Source organism: Dendropsophus ebraccatus, chromosome 11, assembly GCF_027789765.1.
Source record: "Dendropsophus ebraccatus isolate aDenEbr1 chromosome 11, aDenEbr1.pat, whole genome shotgun sequence".
Taxonomy (NCBI): domain Eukaryota; kingdom Metazoa; phylum Chordata; class Amphibia; order Anura; family Hylidae; genus Dendropsophus; species Dendropsophus ebraccatus.
The window spans coordinates 82,413,526-82,433,268 of record NC_091464.1 but is presented as its reverse complement, the minus strand read 5'-3'; the positions used below and the strand labels follow the sequence as shown (position 1 = coordinate 82,433,268).

Sequence of the window (19,743 nt, the reverse complement as noted above, 5' to 3'; positions counted from 1 at the left end):
TGTGGGTTTGGTGTAATGAATACAATGACATCTCACAATAGTTATACAGTGCATTGTTATTCGTTATTGCCTGCAATGTAAGTTTCCCCCGTTCTTCTTCCATCCAGGGTACAGAGATGAGCCTGATCCGTCCGCTATGGCTGCTAATTTACACTTGACACAAATGCCATTAATCCTGTTACAGCCTCGACACGGCACTAAACGCCTATAGGAACTTCACCTGTCACGTGTCCTTCTATTGCAATGCTGAACAATGAGCATGCATCAGTATGTGTATGTATGTTATGCCTATATATATATATATATATATATATATATATATATATATTGTGTGTGTGTGTGTGTGCATGTCATATATATATATATATATATATATATATATACTTGACACACACATCATTTGCCTATGAAGCCCTCCATGATCTTATTTGTTCTTTGAGATGAATGTTTCCATCATGTCTTTCCATGTAATAAAACTCTGGTCCCCTGAGAGTTTGGCGCAGCGTATCGCACGCTTTGTTATGTAATCGTATCTGATGATCTGGAAACCACACTTGTCTGTGCCTTGTGGTGATAACATAGCGGGCGTGTGTGTGTGACGGCTTCTTGTTGTTTAGTTGCAGAGAAGGGGTTGGATTTTTATACGACGTCTCCTTAGGGGCTGTACACAATGGAGGGAGTTGGGTGCCCCTCTCTGGTTGGCCTTTGCAAGTACAGTAAAGCGAAGCATTTGTATACTAAGCCTGGTAACATAGTTTGCGGGGCAAGGGAAAAAAATATAAAAATATATATATATATATATTTATTCATATTCATTCTCATATTCAGCCTATTGCTGTGCCTTATTGGCCTATAGCTGGGAGGCAGCTATGTCTGGAACCCAGCGAGTTGTGCTTTTTATTGGCCTCCATTAAGGGGAACTTGTTGTGTTTATAATGCAGCCAAATCTGAGGGCGTCGTGTTAAAGAGCAGAGATGCTGAGCAGATTGATTCATGGCTTTGCTGGAAAATATTCAGACTTTACTTGTATTTTAATAATTTAAAGGGAAGTTATCACCATGAAAATGCAGTCCAATACAGGCATCATGTTATAGAGCAGAGAGCTGAGCAGACTGATATATAGTCATGTTGGAAAAAACTTTCAGTCCTTGCTTATTCTGTTCTTAGGAGTCCGGTGGGCAGTCTAGCTTAATAATGGCGTATTCTATAGAATATGTACAACGATAGCTGTCAATCACAGACAACTTATACCAGGGCAAAACTGTTTATCCATCTGGCCATCATTTTCAGCTCTACATCATGATGCTGGTCCCAGCTTGGGCTCCAGCTGACTATCAGATCAAGTAGGGAAATATGGATGGGAGGAGAAGCAAGGAGGCATCCCAGCCCTTGGCTTGGGAAATCCTCTGCACAGGAATATAAAAATGCATTTTCTATGACACATATAGCTTATTGGTAGGGTGACCCCTGCTGGCCAGTTGTTTGGCAGGTCTGTGGCACATAGATGTGCACATTGAGTCCGAGATCTGGGCTGCATACATTGTGTAGCTTCCATTCACTTTAGTGCTTTGGTCACCTATGGGTGACTTATCCAGATGATATGCAGTCAATTAGTGTATAGTGTATTAGTGTATAGATATGCCTTATGCTGCGTTTACACAGAACAATTATCATTCAAATTTGCACGATAATGATCGAATTCGAACGATAATTGTACGTGTAAATTATTTTATAACTATAACAACATTTCTTCTATCTCCCGATCAGCTAGCGTCCCATGGCTGCAGCTCTGAGCATTATATAGAGCCGACAGATTCCTTTTAAGACAAACGTGTGAGACGCCAGTGCTAATATATTCCCCCATATTCCATGTTATTTATGAGTCTTACCATTGAGTGATGCTCACCATCTGCACATGCTAATATACGGCGGCCATTAGTCACAGGTGAGCCTTGTTTCAGCTTCTTTCTCCATTCAGAGGTACACGTCCCCCATAATTGGTGACTATATTTGGCTGGGGGCACTGACACAGAGCAGTAGGAGATTCCATCACCTCTTCTGTGTTACTGTTATATTGTTACTATATAAGAGAATTTCTCATACAACAATCTCTTACAGAACAAAGATTATTCCAAAATTCTGAATCATTTGTCTTTATTCGTCATAAGCAATAGTATAAAGCAGGCAGCGGGTGACTATACATTGTGTACATCACCAGCTCCACACTGTGTAATACTGGGGGACGTGAGTCAGGTGTCTGCTCCTCAAAAAGTCTCTATAATTTAGGAACAAGTTATCCAAACTGATTCACCTTTTTTTTTTTTTTTTTTTTTTTCCCCCCTTTCAAGTCAACTAGTGTCAGGAACTGTCCAGAGCAGAAGCAAATCCCCATAGAAAACCTCTCCTGCTCTGGACAGTTCCTGACATGGAAAGAGGTGGCAGTAGAGAGCACTGTGTCAGACTGAAATTAATACACCACTTCATGCAGGACATACAGCAGATGATAAGTACGGGAAGACTTGAGATTTTTTCATAGAAGTAAATTACAAATCTATATAACTTTCTGGCACCAGTTTATTTGAAAGAAAGCTTTTTCGGTAAACTTCCTCTTTAACTATTTTGTTAGATTTAGAAGTCACAGAGAATTTATAAGCCTTTGCGTGGTGAGCTGTGCCCAATGCCTGGTCTTGGCTGCAAAAAAGGACTGAATCCATTCTAATTGATTCTTGATTCTTGACATGAATGATAAATGAATATCGATGCAGAGTTCCCACTGATTTTGGTGCAGATTTTTTTTTTAGCTTCCACTGTTTTTTAATAGGAAAAAGCCATCACTGCTTCTAGAAGTGTCAGGTTTATTGTTTTTGCGGCTGGAAGTTTAGAGTTACTTGTTTAGGGTCCATTCACACACATAAGATCTGCTGCAGATTTTATGGTGTTTTTAGGGGGCAATCAGCAAAAGCAAGCCTTTTGCTCCCCCGCTCTTACCCGCTTGCTCTTGGCGCTGTTACACACGACTACAAAAAGTCGGTAAGAGTGAGGGAGCTGCGGAGGACTGCATGGGGGATCGTTAAATCGTCCGGGCAGCCCATAGAAGATAGCAATGGTCTGCTGCCGCCGCTCCAGTTGCACAAAGCAAATGGGTGCTATCCCAATCTTTGGCCCACAGCTGCGGCGCCATGGTCTCCTTGTTTCCCTTGGAATTTTGCCAATTAGTGCCACTCCATCTCTAATAATCATCAGGAGGTGATTTTCCCATGATTGCTCACAGACCCAGATGCCATGATTAAGAGCCAGGTGGGCACGAAACGCGTCGGAAACGCTTTTTAAAGATTCTACAATAAAAGTTGATTTATATGAGCTGAAGGATTCCAGTCTTTTCCTTGTTACTATACCCCGGAATCCAGGGGCATACCTTTGTGCTCAAAACGTGCAAAGACATGTGAGAAGGCACAAACTATTCACACTGGGGGCTGACCACTTCTTCTTGCTTCATTATCCCAATGCCTTTTATACACTTTGTGTAATAGGGCCTTAAGTTACATTGATGCCTGCGGCATATCCTGTAGATGTCAGTGTACACTTAACGTGTCACTGGCTTTGTGTCACGTGATCAGTCGGGCTCTGACTGATTGCCTGTGTAAAGGCCCTTTTACACAGAAAGATTATCTGACAGATTATCTGCCAAAGATTTGAAGCCAAAACCAGGAATGGATTTGAAAAGAGGAGAAATCTCAGGCTTTCCTTTATTACCTGCTCTCTGTTTATAGTCCATTCCTGGCTTTGGCTTCAAATCTTTGGCTGATAATCTGTCAGATAATCTTTCCGTGTAAAAGGGCCCTTAGTCTATGAAACCTGACTGATACCACGTGACGGAGCAGATGCGCTGCAGCTGCGGTCCTCTCCCGACTTGTTCTCACAATCGATTGGGGTCTGAACACTCAGGCCCAGACCTTTCAAAACTTTTGACATGTCTCTCTGACATAAAAAAAAAAAAAAAAAAAAAAAAAGGAAAATTTGGCAGCACATCTATGACTCTGTTCACACTGCAGGTTGCATGCTGCTAGTGGCTTAAGTACAGACACTAGCAGGTTGCTAGTGGCTTAAGTACAGACAAGAAAAACAAAAAGTGCAGCAGCAACCTACAGGTGCAAGGGCTTACCGCATATACTCCTCCCAACGTACACACGGTAAACACCTGCTCTGTAGATATTTAAAAAAAAAAAAAAAAAAAAAAAAATATTAAAGATATTTAGTTTTTTTTTGTCATGTCTCTCTGACATGTCAAAAGTTTTTCCAAACGACAGTGACACTTTAAAAGGTTTTTCCAGGCTTATGAAAACATGGCCGCTTTCTTCCAAAAATAGCAAAACTCTACTGTAATTTGTAATACCTCACACAGCCTGAGGATAGGGGTGGCACTATTTTCGCAAGAAAGTAGTTTAAAAAAAAAAAAAAAAAAATATTATTGTCATTCTATTATGCCTGGAAAACCCAAAGCAGCGCACAGAAAAGTCATGAATGTGTGCAACTTCATGCTGTCTTCCATCGATCAATAGGGGTGTGCGGTTTGCAGGTGGAATAGATGCAAATTTAGTGCAAATATCACATCCAAATCCGTGCTGAATTTTGCTGTTTGAATGTGGCCTTATTTTCCTGTATATAAGAGACGTAAAGACTTGAGATTAACATTTTATGAGTAAATAGAACTGACACAACAACCCTTCTCATAACCTACGAGGGGGACAAGAGCTTATAATGCAGGGGGGGGTCAGACTCACGGCCTTTCAGCTGTTCAAACCTGCAATCCCCATCATGCTATGTATACCCATGTAATGTACGCTGCTATGTATACCCATGTAATGTACGCTGCTATGTGTACCCGTGTACTGTGCGCTGCTACGTATACCCGTGGACTGTGCGCTGCCGCGTGTACCCGTGGACTGTGCGCTGCCGCGTGTACCCGTGGACTGTGCGCTGCCGCGTGTACCCGTGGACTGTGCGCTGCCGCGTGTACCCGTGGACTGTGCGCTGCCGCGTGTACCCGTGGACTGTGCGCTGCCGCGTGTACCCGTGGACTGTGCGCTGCCGCGTGTACCCGTGGACTGTGCGCTGCCGCGTGTACCCGTGGACTGTGCGCTGCCGCGTGTACCCGTGGACTGTGCGCTGCCGCGTGTACCCGTGGACTGTGCGCTGCCGCGTGTACCCGTGGACTGTGCGCTGCCGCGTGTACCCGTGGACTGTGCGCTGCCGCGTGTACCCGTGGACTGTGCGCTGCCGCGTATACACAGCTGCCTGTTAGTCATTGTAGAGAGGGGTCAGGAGTGCGTTCCCCCAGACGTGAGTCCACTGTATTTGTTCAGCGCTTCTATTAGCCATACACTGCTGAATCTTTCTCTGTGCCCTTTGACACCTGTAAACCTGTAGCTGTATTATCCTGCCCTCACAAAGGCCAGTGTATTCATCTACCATGATGCTTTACAGCTCTTCACATGTCTTAGTGCTCTTTCTCTAAAGGGTTAACTCAGTATCTTGCCTGCAGGAGTTCTGCGAAAATAATTCTAGTCCTCCCACGACTTATCACGCTAACACAAGATCTCATTCTGCTCATCTCTCCCTCCGCTTCTTCATTAACCTCTCCATTACTAAACCCCTTCCCAGCGCTTCCCAGGCCTCAGGTCATAGCCCTCCAGAGTCTTCCTCTATAACAGCTGATCAGCTAGCTGGCCCACATCTCATGGTGGTCACAGGGGCTAGGCCTGAGATTAGTGCTTACATGTCTAGGCAGAGAGGCATACATGGGGGTTGTGTGTCTGTAGCCTGGCTATGTAATCGTACACCCACAGCCAGGTGACTGTAGGACACCACGTATAGATCAGGACCCCCGCTATTCGCTGCATAATAAACCTGAACTGTAATATTACACAGGATTCCATTGCTTCTAGGTAACAGGTCTCTTCAGCGGATAAAACCAAAGTCTGATTCTAATAACAGGGATTTTGAGGCTGTAGAATAGTGTTCTCCAGCTGTTGTAGAACTACAACTCCCACCATACCCCGACACCTTCCAGCATAGTCATGATGATAGAGACCAGGTATGGGGGGAACCTTCGGCCCTCCAGCTGTTGTAAAACTACAATTCCCATAATGCCTGAACAGCTAAGCTACTACTCCCATCATGTCCTAACTGCATTCACCATAGCCAGGTATAATCTAATTCATTGTTTCTCAACCTCTGGATCTCCAGCCATTCCAGAACTACAACTCTCATCATGCATCCTCTAGAAAATTACTTAAATATGTGACTTTTTAGTCTGCCATTACTTACTACTACATTCTGCCTTGTGTACATAGAGTCCTCTGGAGCCGTGCAGGTTTGTATTAGTGCACAGGACAGTGTCTCTATAGTTATATGCAGCCTGGTAGAATGCTTTGTGGTTGGGGGTTGAACCTGTCCAGGCCATGTATATCTGCATCTGGTTTGTATTCCCTGCAAAGATTTTTTTGTAGATTTTCTTATTTCATGCCCTAAAACGCACTTCCATGTCAATTGGATTCTTCTGAGATTGGCTGTAGCATGTGCCATAAGAAGATTGGGCTGTGAGCCCTGCCCTAGTCCATGTCTGATGTTGTACAGTGCAGCATTATATATATATATATATATATATATATATATATATATATATATATATATATATATAATATATATAAATATATAATATATTAGCCTTACAAGGGACAATGACCTAGGGCTCTAATTCACGGGCAGATTGGGTAGACTGAGCCTATTATATGGTTTAACCACCATGAAGCAAGGGCTGTGTAAAGATATATATATATATATATATATATATATATATATATATATTGCAATGCCCATAAGGCTCTTGCCTAGTGTAAAATAATAACTGTATACTTACCTGACAACGATCCCCAGTGCTTTTGCCCGCTCCCCGGTACCTTCCAGTCTTCTGCCCGGTACCTTCCAGTCTTCTGCCCGCTCCCCGGTACCTTCCAGTCTTCTGCCCGCTCCCTGGTACCTTCCAGTCTTCTGCCCGCTCCCCGGTACCTTCCAGTCTTCTGCCCGGTACCTTCCAGTCTTCTGCCAGCTCCCCGGTACCATCCAGTCTTCTGCCCGGTACCTTCCAGTCTTCTGCCCGCTCCCCGGTACCTTCCAGTCTTCTGCCCGCTCCCCGGTACCTTCCAGTCTTCTGCCCGCTCCCCGGTACCTTCCAGTCTTCTGCCCGCTCCCCGGTACCTTCCAGTATTCTGCCCGCTCCCCGGTACCTTCCAGTCTTCTGCCCGCTCCCCGGTACCTTCCAGTCTTCTGCCCGCTCCCCACAGTACAGTGTTTGGGTACAAACACACACGGCTTATACGCTGCGTATTTACTGCTGCGATACGCAGCAGATACGCAGCAATTAGATCTAAATAACTGAACACAGTATCAAATCTGCTGTGTGTGTTTGTACCCTTTGGCTGATTTTGGAAACTCCCACTGCAAATGAATGGAGCAGTGGCTCGCCTGCAAAACCTGCCACTCCGTTCTGACCAGACTGGGGTCCGAATTCTCAAAATCGGGATGGTGGGTCCTTTCCAGTTGTATAAAGGATAAGGTTATCATATGGGATTACCTCTTTAAAGATTGCAAGTTATGACCTATCCACATCAAACAATAGCGTGCATAGTGCTGTTTATTCCTAGTGGGACCTCTGAGCATTACTGATGTCTGAGCAGTGTTCTGTGGTCAGACCCCACCGATCAGCTAGTTATCCCCTATCCTGTGGCACAGCACCTGGCTATTTTCAGTGGCTCCCATAGAGGATGAACGGGGTGTCAGTCTTGTGTCCACAACGCCACTCCATTCTTATTGGAGATTTTCGCCTGTTCTCGAGATCACCTTCTAATAAAGCATACCATCTCCTGTATAAATAAGTATAACAAATCACTCACTGGCTGTAAGCAGGCGTCTATAGGACAGGTTTGGAGCACATGGAGGGATGGGGGGTTTTTGGAAAAAGTTTTTGCAGAATCCTCTGTAGAAAAACAAAATGTACCATAGGATTTCAGCTGCAGATTAAAGTGGTTAGACTAACAATTACTTCCATGCTTGTTGTTGTATATTTAGTCTCCTTCCCCCCAGCTCTGAGCTGCTGCTTTCTGCTGAAGACACAAAAATCTGTGTGTGAGCCTTTCTCACTGTCTCCCCCTCCGCCCTTCTGAGACAGCTAATGTAAACAAGTCTCTATCTGCAACTTTGAAACAACTTTGTAATGTCTGAGGGATAATCACAGCAAGTTCATCATCTTGACCTCAGTTCAACCCTCCCAGCATTACAAAGAAGCTACCAATGTTGCAAATAAAGCCAGCCAGGGACTTGTTTACATCAGCCATCTCAGAAGGGAGGAGGGGGAGACAGAGAGAAAAGCTCACACACAGATTTTTGTGTGTTAGGGTAAATTCACACGGGCGGATGCGCTGCGAATTTCCCGCAAAAAAAACGCTGCGCAAATCACACAGACATCCTATGGTCAATAAAAAACGTTACAAACACGCTGTGAGTTTTAATTTGAGGCTTTATCGCAACGTTAAACTCGCGGCAGATCCGTCTGTGTGAATTTACCCTAAAGCAGAAAGCATCAGCTGAGAACTGGGGGAAGGAGACTGACTAGACAATTACAAGTATGGAAGCAATTGTTAGTCTCATCATGGGCAGCAACATCTCAAAACTTAGTTTAAGCACAATACCCCCTTAAGCTTTGGTTTGGATTCGGGGATAACATCACATAGTGGGGATAATCCCCATCCAAGTTACCCAGCATGCAGTTTGCACAGGTTCTATATCAAACAAGGGACATGACAATTTTTTCCTACACATATCAGACCCCTAACATCTAAAAAGTCATAGATCACAGTGCAAACTATGGTGCATATTGTCATAGAAAACAGGTCCCATGTGGATTGGGATGAGTTCAGGTGTATTTGGTAAGCAGGAAGCTCCTCAGCTCTCTAATAACACTAGGTTTACACATTTTTTTTTAACTAGGTTCATGTGGAACAAAGGACACACACATTGCATTGAGCCATACTACTGTTTTATGTATGAGCCATAGCACCATTATAAATTATATACGTTTTTGTTTCGGCTTTGTGTACGTCCTAAAGACATATAAAAACCTATAGGAGGAGCTGGTGTTCTGGTGATACATTGTGTCCATTGTTCTCAGGATGATCTATGCCCCAGCAGATATAATTCATTACTAGCCTGAAGCGTACAGTGTCTGCTCATGTACAAGGCAATCATTTTAAAACCCTCTGTAAAGAACTTCTGTACAATGTACAACTGTACAACTTCTGTAAAAATGTGCAAATACAGAGGTTGCTTTAAAATGTAGAAATTCTTTCGGTACTGTAAGTGAGTCCATGTTGCAGTGAGTCTTCTGTATGGCCAGCAATGCACTGAAGGACAGGGTGCAGTAGGTATTGTGCACTCACTGGGTAAAAGCTATTGATCGGTGTGTAGTCTTCTCCCTGCACATCCACCTCCTGCTTTTACTGTACATTAATTATGTAAATGAGCGCTAATCCATCCTGGAAAAGTGTAGGTGTAGGATGGGTGCGCTCGGTGGAGGAGGGGAAGAAATAGGCTTTACGGGTTTGGGGTTGTTATACTACACATTAGGTGTATGCCAGCTGAACATGCCAAATTATTGGGAACAACCAACTGGTTGATGTGTGTGGAATTATCTGGACTTTTCCCGGGTTGCTGCCACTAGAAGCGTCTTATAGAGAGAAATCGTCATTGAATTGCACATTCACATTGTTTAAATTGCGTATATGTGTTTATGCATACAACTGTGTAAAGAAGTAAAGTGAATTCTCCCCCCCCCCCCCCCAACAAAAAAAAAATTACTAGTGCCAGAAATTTGTAATTTACTTCTATTAAAAAAATCTCAAGTCTTCCAATACTTATCATCTGCTGTATGTCCTGCAAGAAGTGATGTATTCTCTCCAGTCTGACACAGTGCTCTCTGCTGCCACCTCTGTCTATGTCAGGAACTTTCCAGAGCAGCAGCAAATACCTATAGAGAACCTCTCCTGCTCTCCAAAATGGAAAGAATACACCACTCCCTGAAGGACGTACAGCAGCTGATAAGTACTGGAAGACTTGGGATTTTTTAATAGAAGTATATTACAAATCTCTAACACTTTTTGCCACCATTTGATTTGCAAGATATTTTTTTTTCTTTGCTGAACTATCCCTTTTAGTAGTGACTGGGACCATGTCGATCCTCTGTATATCTCACATCATAGAGTATTATTATTATTTTTATATATATATATATATATATATATATGTATATGTATATGTATATCATGCAAGAATAGGCGTTGGTGTTCTCCCAGAAGAGAGGCTGTTTGGGCGGAGTACCTCCATACTGGGATTTTGATATATGGACACGTAGCAGATGCTGTGTACCGGAGGAGAGTTGTACTTGTCATCGGTGAAAGATACATAACCTTTTATGTGCTAAACTTTTTGTGATGATGACAAGATGAGTAATGGTCTAGCAAGTCTACCACTGAGGATTGTTGGTATAGCTTGATGTCTGAAGCAGCCATTTGTTCTCATACATGCAGGGGTTCTCCTTCCAACCATGGTCAGGATTGTCAGTGCATCATCTGGGAGGTTTATGAGGTCTCATATAGTCCACCATACTTATGTGTAGTAGGTGTTTTCTTTGAGGAGACCAATCCCATAGAAGACAACTTTTCAAAGCATTTTAGGTGGTCCAGGAGTGTTTACTGTAAAATAATCCACTTTCTCTGTGTTACTTACACCTGCCCTAAGTGGCTTTCTGTTGTGTTTTTCTTATTCTTCAATATATAGCCCGTCCTTAAAGGAATCAATAAGCACAATTGTGCTGATGTGGTTCCCGGAATCATGGTATAGATCTTCTGTGCAGCTCGCGGCATGTACCAGCCGTGGCTGCATGAGTGGCTTTAGTAAGGGATAAAAGTACGTTTATGCCTGCCGCACAAGGCTGGGAGAGGGGTGGCAACTAGTCCTCTGGGTGGGGATTCCCCCTGTGACTAGTCACTGCTGTCTATCTGGCGCAGTGCAGGGATGTTTGACTAACTGGTCTCCTTGCCTGTCAATCATCCCTGCCCTGCGCGGATGACTAGTCACTAGCAGTGACTAGTCACAGGTGGCTCCTCGTCCAGATGACTAGTTACCACCCCTCTCCTGGCAGAATAAAAGTACTTTTTCTCATTACTAAAGCTACCGCTGCAGCCACGGCCAGTTGGGGCTGCGAGCTGCACAGTAGATTTATACGGTGCTGGAGGGAACCATATACTGTAAGCACAATTGTGCTGATTTGGTTCCCTTTTAAGGGATTATCCAGTGTTACAGAAAAAAAATCCCCTTTTATGCAGAAATAGCACCTTTTGGAAGCATTGAAGTGAATGGAGCTGAACTGTAATACCACACACAACCTGAGACCAAGGGGTGTGCTGTTTTTTAAAGAAAATAATTGTGGTTTTGCTTATCCGACACCAGAGCAGTCTGGCTGCGGCTTACCCTTCCCCACTCTATAGAGTACACATTTACCTGTGCTAAGCTCAGTACATTTAGTAGCAGCCATGTCTGGTATTATAGCTCAGTCCCATTCATGTGACTGGGGTGAAGGTGAAGTGAGCTATAACAGGCACATTCACTTCACCACCAGCCTTAAAGAGGTTGTTCATGAAAAATGTACTTTTCCCCTATCCACAGGATAAGGAAAAGTAAGAGATTGCGGGGTGCTCAACCTCTGTACCCCCTGCGGATCTCTGTATCTGTCTCCCGGCTACTTTATTATGGATAGAGCCGTGGATACGTCACGTGACCAGTGCCTTTATTTATTCCTATTGTACTCGTCGGAAAAAGACGAGTACATCGCTCTTCTGGTTTACTCAGCTCTCTGTGGTGGCTCCATAGAAATGAATAGAGCCGTATCCGCGGCTCTATCCATAATAGAGAAACTGGGGGCCGATACGGAGAGGTCGGACCACCCGCAATCTCTTACTTTTCTCCTATCCTGTGGATAGGGGAAAAGTAAATTATTCTTCGACAGCTTCTTTAATTTGATGTTTTTCTTTATGAGTATAGGGAGAGATCCATCAATCCATCCATCAAGGCCGGTGGGGCAGGAAGACGTGGCCCCCCCCCGATGACTCCTGGTTCTGGCAGTGGTGACAGGTTCCCCTTTAACAGGTGGTCAGTGGGGTGCAGAGTTGTTTATGCCCACTGTGGTTATACCCTTTAATAAGAACAGCCTGACAGAAGTGACTCTGAATCTGATCTGCTCTTAGCTGCGTTACTCATATTGTCGAGCCTTGGCACGGTGCCAGCCATCAGCCCATTACCCGCGTTTCTCTTCGTGTGTTTTGTTCCTTGTCCATTCTCTCTCGCTTCGCAGAACCCACTCGTCTCTACAGTCAGTCAGCCATTAGGACTTTTGTAAAGTGTCTGCACAGTCGCCAAAAATCCTGCATTGAAGGTTGCCATGGTGACGCCCGTTCCAGGGGCTTAAGGCCTATGATTTAGAGTTAAATCTTAAACATATAGAACATAAAACAGCGCTCTTGGGGGAGAGAGAGAGAGAGAGAAAAACAACCCACCAAACAATTGGCAGAGAAGTGCGCTCGGCAGCACTCGGCAGTAAAGGTGTTCTTTCTACATGTACCTTTTTATAAATTGTATTTGTACAATAACTGGAGCTTTAAAATGGAAACAGTGAGCCCCCACACCCCCCTTCTGTCTCTGACTCAGAGAAGGAGGCAACGAGCAGGGCCCGGAATAGCTCTGATGCTGTCATCTGTGGACAGCCGCTGATTTTCCAGTTTTCACAGCCTTCGCAGGCTTCCCCTAATCCTTCAGTCGTAGTGTGTTTCAGAGCTGGTCAATTGACCTCTGTAATCCACCCGGACTCCTCTGGCTTCTCCTCCAGCTTTCCCATGCGTCTCCTATGTTTTGTGCCTGTCTCTGCGCTCCTCTATAACATCTCCTTTCAGCATAGATTTTTCTACTTTTCCACTCTTCATTTATTTCATTGTTTTTATGGTTAATGTCGCTTTCCACTTCATATTCCGATAACTCGATCTTCCAGCTCGGGTGAAGCTGACATTTCTTTGGGACTTTCCTGTACACCTGCTCATTTACATCTGTAAACTTGTTTGCCATTTTTATTTTCTTCCCCATTATTTCAGCTTCCTTCTTCCCTGTGTGCTGCTCATTTCCAGCATTATTCTCTCTCGCTTTCCACCTCTTCAGCAGTCGTTCCCTCTGCTTCCTTTTCCATTTCACTTCTCCTCTCAAGAAGCTCAGATGCCAGTATGACCCCCAGACACAAGCCGTACGCCTCTTCGTTGGCCGCCCTTATTGAAGGCACTCAACGGCCTTTCTTATTCCTCGTGACAGATTTCAACTACGGCACCGACGGCTACGACGCAGAAGGGAATGAGGAGCAGAAGAGCTCTCGTGAGGGGTCGGAAACTATGCCCTACATCGATGAGTCCCCTACCATGTCCCCACAGCTCAGTGCCAGGAGTCAAGACAGCGTGGATGGAGTCTCACCTACTCCGACAGAGGGCTTACTTCCCGAGGTAAGAGTCTTTGTTTTGGAGTACCTTGTATGTTGTTGTTTTTGTTTTTTATATAACCTGTAATTTTTGTTCTTTTTATGACTTGTGTATAACATTTGTAGATTACTTTTTTCCACAATATTTCAGCTATTTTTGTAGTGTTTATTACTCTTAAGTGTTTTTAACTCACTCAGTAGTATCTTACATTATACATGTGCTTTATTCCTTACTAGTTTATTGCTTTTCAATATTTATTTTTTGGTATTTGTCATTGCTATTGGAGTTTTAAGCTCAGTTCCTCTGCAAAGCATTGACTACGCAGGAGACGAGCTCAGATACGGCTCAGGGATCCACCTCTATTTTAGATTTTGTTTGTTTCCTATTGTAAACAACCCAAAAAAAAAAGTTTAATGTTAATAAAAGCCCTATAAAAGCTTAGACCTGTCTGTGAGTGGAGCGTGACTGCTCCTAAGGTGGGATATGTCTCTGGTTTCTCTGCTTCAATCTCGTTGCCTGGATATGATGTATGTCAGAAATTACTCAGAAGTGATGTGTGTGGGGGAGTGATCTTCGGTGTACTGTAAGTGCAGTTAGATTAAGGCGTATTAGATCAGAACGTCTGTAGGTATTTATGACCTGAATTACTCTCCGTTATGTAGGAACAAGGTGGAAGACATGTTGTGAGCTTCTATGTGTCCTCATACTTCCATTTTTTCCCTTGATCAATAAATGCATCGGAGCAATACCAGTGGAAATGATCTGCAGACTGTTATTCCCACCAGTACACATATATCTATAGAACGGACAGTGCCAAATCAGCAAGGGGTTCACCAAAATTGCATTCTAGGGTACATCTGTCTGTATATAGGTATATTTTAGGCATATTATTGACTTGTACCAAGTATTAAACTGAATCTGACTCTCATGCTGCCTGAACCTCAAGCTGTCTGGTCAGTCCCTGTTTCCTTCTGTCTGCCTCCCTGGCCTAAATAGGTCTTTCCCTATACCCAAACAGGGGGAGAGATATCAGTCAGGGTTGGTGGGCATCAAGAAGCTGCTGGGGGCCACCTCCATGACTTGTGGTTCAGGCAGCATGATCGAAGTCACTATAGTCTTATAGAGGAGTCCTCCTGAGCCCACTTGCTGTATATAATATATATATGTGTGTGTGTGTGTGTGTGTGTGTGTGTGTGTGTGTGATTCATTCAGTTGTCAGGATATTAAAACTTATGATCTCCAGCCTTCTGATTGTAACCTTATTGTCCGGTCAGCTGTAGATGACACATAGGAGTCATAAGCAATGAGCAGTCACTACTTGGGTAACTACAGGTTTCTGGAAATGTTCTCAGCCATATTGTTCTGACTCTCATAAAATCTCAGGATTTTCCATTAAAAAAAGATCCTGTGTATGTTCAATTATATAAGTAGATAAGTTATTATAAATTCCCTGGTGGCAGCCAATATGGCCACCTGTACAGCAACGGGATTGTCACCTAGTGATCCAGACAACCAAGTGACAGATCTACCTAGCTTTTACATCTCTCATCATCCTCCCACTTCTGTTTACTTTTTTGCTAATTCAACAGTGATGTTTAGGCTACGTTCACACAACGTACGCACAGCGGCCATTGTTTGGCATTCCAAAACAACGGCCGTTGTAGTGAGTGTCAAACAACGGCCATTGTTGCATTGAAATCAATGCACAATGGACGGAAATAATTGACATGTAGCAAACAATGGCCGTTGTTCAATACATTGTGTGGACAACGGCAGTTGTGTTTCCCCGAAAATAATACAGTGTCTTATATTAATTTTTGCTCCAAAAGATGCACTATGTTTTATTTTCAGGGGACGTCTTATTTTTCCATGAAGAAGAATTCACACTTATTGTTTAGCAAGAAAAAGTGAACATTTATTTTATGTAGAGATATATGTATTTATTATAGAAGTTGTCATCACAAACCAGCATAACCAGACTACCCACCACCTCCCTCTGCCCCCCTCCCCTTGGTGGCGGCGGGGGTCTTACTTTTGGGTGAAGCCTTAATTTAAAAGGAATGCCTTATTTTAAGCCATCCTGTAAATTCTTCACTATTCCATATTTTCTGAGGATATCTTATTTTCAGGAAAACAGGGTATTTCAATGCAACATATTTTATTATGAAAGAATGGCGGGTGTTTCAATTGCATACAACTTCCGTTCTTGTCGTAAAATGTACGTTGTGTCAACATAGCCTTATACAGTACTCCATTGATAAGCTGTGCCGTTTTCTTGGACGACTAAGGGTACTATTACATGGAGTGATAATCTGCCGAATCGCGTCTATCCGTCCGATTATCATTCCTTGTAACAAACACAGCGATCAGCCGATGACAATGATCAAGGGCTGATCGTTGATATCGGATTGGACCTATAATTGTCGGGCGCTGACTGTGCATCGCTACGTGTAATAGCGGTGCGTGACCGGCGGCTGACGATTTGCAAAGTGTATATATTACCTATCCATGCTGCAGGGCTTCTCTTTCGCTCTGCTTCTCTCCGGGCCCCATGCACTGCAACTTCAGAACGGCCTGTCTGAGCTGACAGACCGTTCAGCCAATCACAATCTGGGACCGCTCTGAAGCTGGAGCGCACAGGACCCAGGGAGAAGAGGAGCCCTGCAGCATGGATAGGTAATGTATAGAGTTTAAGCAAGGCATGCAAGGACATCGGTAACTATGTCCGTGCAGCCCTTGTTAAACAATTATCAGGCCGTGTAATAGCCCAGTAAACGAGCACTGATCTATCAGATCGGCGCTCCTTTACAGTTATTATCGGGCCCCCATCGGCCCGTGTAATAGTTCCCTAAGAGTGCTTAGAAGGTTTTAAGTCAAGTCTCAGAATTTTTTTTTTTGTTTTATCTTTGTCTGCTGTTTAAAGCACAAAAATACATGAAGTGCTCCTTTAACCAGATAGATATTTCTTTAGCTATAGACATCTGAAACACATCTATGAAAGGAATATTTTACCCACGGACTATTTTTTTAATCCATGTAGTCCCAATCTTCTTGTGTAGGGGATTGAGTTCCCATTTATGTTCTGCAGATATTATACAGTAAATAGCCATCGTGCAAAGTATTGCAGTGTTGTCCCAGTCTTTTGAATGGATCAGTGCTGATTGATTGTCTGCTAGTGTGAACTGGTCTCAGTCCAGTGTAAGGGCCCTATTCCACCGGATGATTATCGTTCGCATAATCGTTAATGATTAACGATCTCAAACGACCGCTATTGCGAAAGACCTGAAAATGTTCACTCATTTCCATGGAACGATAATCGTTACTTATGATCGTATTTGCGATCGTTTTTTCTTCGCTATTGCGTTCATATCTACTGCAAACGACCAAACAAAGTCTTATTCAATGCAAACGATTTTCGAACGTTTTGCGAACGAGCAACGATAAAAATATGTCCAGGTCTTATAAAGAGATCAACGATTTCTCGTTCGGTCGTTAATCCTTAACTGCATTTCAACCGAACAATTATCGTTTAGATTCGAACGATTTATTGATAATCTGAATGATAATCGTCCGGTGGAATAGGGCCCTTACCCTTTGAAGCAGACTCATCTGCTGATCAGAGGGGATGTCTATGATCTTATATAAGTGGCCTAGAGGCCAATTCATTTATAAACTCTGCATAACTTCTTTAAGGGAATCTTTTATAATTCTGTAGGATGGAGCATTGAGCCCTTTTTGGATATACTGGTGTGGGGAAAAAATGCGACAAAGCAAGAAGCTTCCAGAATATGAGCATAAATAGATTCCATTTTACCATTTAACAAAATGCTAAGTGAAAGAAGTGAAAATTAAATGAATATTTGCTGTGATCGCCCTTTGTCTTCAGAAACAACTAATTCTTCTAAGTAACTTGTACACAGTGAATGAAGGAGCTCAGCAGGGAGGTTGTTCCATCATGTTGGAGAAGTAACCCCAGATCTTCTGTGGATGTGGCTCAGATCCTTCTGTCTCTTCATGTGATCCCAGACAGACTGGATGAGGATGAGATCAGGGCTCTATGTGGCCAGATCATCACTTCCAGCACTCCTTGTTGTTCTCTATACTGATAATAGTTCTTAGTGACATTGTCTGGATGTTTGGGGTAATAGTACTAAGTGTTAAATGCAACCATTACCCAGCCAGTCTGCTGGTTTTGAGGATAAGCACCACTCAGAAATGTTTGATAGGAACTTCCTCTTTTTCATGTGAACCCACGTTATCATTGTTGATTCAGCAATAGAACGTAGATTATTTGTACTGTTTGACTAAAGGCGTGCATCCCCTTTATGTGTGACTTATGTGGGACCTAGGCCTAAGCACTAATGGTCCGAGTCCATGCTAGAATCTCTTGGTTATTTGTCTCCTGATCCCAGTGTAACATAAGAAGCCAACTATGTGGCTAAACCAGAGATTTATGGAAAGAAAGGACTATTCAGCTTGCAAAAACAGCACTACCTCTGTCCCCAGGTTGTGTGTGGTATTACAGTTTAGCTTTGTTCACCTCAATGGAACTGAGCTGCAAAACCACACACCCAAACTGAGGACTAAGGGTTTTGCAGATCTTGTTTTTCTAAGCCTAGATATCCCCTTCAAAGGAGTTTTCCAACTATTTTTTTTCTTTTTCTTTCAAATCCACTAGTGCCAGAAAGTTATATGGATTTGTAATGTTCTAAAAATCTTCAGTATTCCAGTACTTATCAGCTGCTGTATGTCCTGCAGGAAGTGGTGTATTCTTTCTAGTCTGACACAGTGCTCTCTGCTGCCACCTCTGTCCATGTCAGGAACTGTCCACAGCAGTAGTAAATCCCCATAGAAAACCTCTCCTGCGCTGGACAGTTCCTGACATGGACAGAGGTGGCAGCAGAGAGCACTGTCTCAGATTCGAACGAATACACCCCTTCCTGCAGTACATACAGCAACTGATAAGTACTGGAAGACTTATAATTTTTAAATACAAGTAAATTACAAATCTGTATATCTTTATGAAACCGTTGATTTAAAAGAAAAAGATTTTATGAAACCTGTGGCTGCTTTGTGTGGCTTTTACCCTCTGGTCTTGATGACACTACATTGCATATGCTAAAGAAGAGGACGATATAATTCCCTCATTTTTTTAGCTCATTGACCTCCAAATTAGAAGCTACATTTAACATTTGGAAGTATAAATTCCATAGTAAGCCTGGGTTCACACTGCGTTTTTGCAATCCGTTCAACGTATCCGTTTTTAATTGGTTACTTTTAATAGACAAAAAACGTAGTCAACTTTTGTGTCAGTAAAAAAATATGCATCGATTTCGATACTTTTTTTTTTTTTTAAATGGAAGTTAATGGAAAAATGGATCCAAACGGATGACACATAATTGCATCAGTTTTTCCATAAAACGTATACTTTAGATGGATTGCAAAAACGCAATGTGAACTAAGCCTTAGAAGAAAAGAAAAAAAATAAACTCTTTGGCAGCATGCTTAGAATAATTTTCCATTTTCTGAGGGTGGTCTTGGTGATAAATGTGGGAAAGCCTGCTAAGAGTATACGGCAGGAGCGGTGATCTGCAAACCCTATGACATCAGCCTGAAAGCTGTGTAATAACCTGTGGTTAGGGTGAAAGAGATTATGACATTGTTAATGATAGGTTGTGTATAATTACAGCTCCGCACTGGTACATTACCATGAGAATAGTCAGAGGAGCATCTACCCAGGTGAGGCCATGTCAGCGCACTCTGCCTAATGGAAGGGCTCTCTCTATAGAAAGTCTTTGCCATCTATTTATTTAGAGCCGTATCTTCCTATGGGGTCATCCGATCTCATGTAACATTCATCCTATTAGTATCTGCTAGCTGATTTCTTGTTTGGCCGACAGCTATTCCTTCTGACTGGTCCATTGTAGACACTTGGCTCAGTCCGGCATTCATGTGTCCTCAAGAGGGAGGAAGGGTCATGTTACGTAGGTGGAACATTATCCATTATGAGCACCTATTCATTATATACCAGGCAGTCAGCACTCACTGAGAGGACCATTTACGGGTTTTGCAAATGTTCTGTCATCTGATAATTGCCTTGTGCAAAAGGGCCCAGGCC

At 43.1% G+C, this 19,743-nt stretch overlaps 1 protein-coding gene across 3 annotated transcripts in view; it reads left to right on the top strand.

The window, feature by feature from the left end:
• The window catches only part of ABR (ABR activator of RhoGEF and GTPase), a 278,755-nt gene that overhangs the window by 89,862 nt on the left and 169,150 nt on the right, over positions 1 to 19,743 (top strand). For 2 of the 3 annotated variants that reach the window (XM_069946113.1, XM_069946114.1), the window contains exon 2: positions 13,465 to 13,649. In XM_069946113.1, coding sequence (XP_069802214.1) covers positions 13,465 to 13,649 — 185 coding nt within the window. Of the gene's footprint in view, positions 1 to 12,627; positions 12,712 to 13,464; positions 13,650 to 19,743 lie in introns of those variants that run through there. The other variant, XM_069946116.1, reaches the window with a different exon arrangement.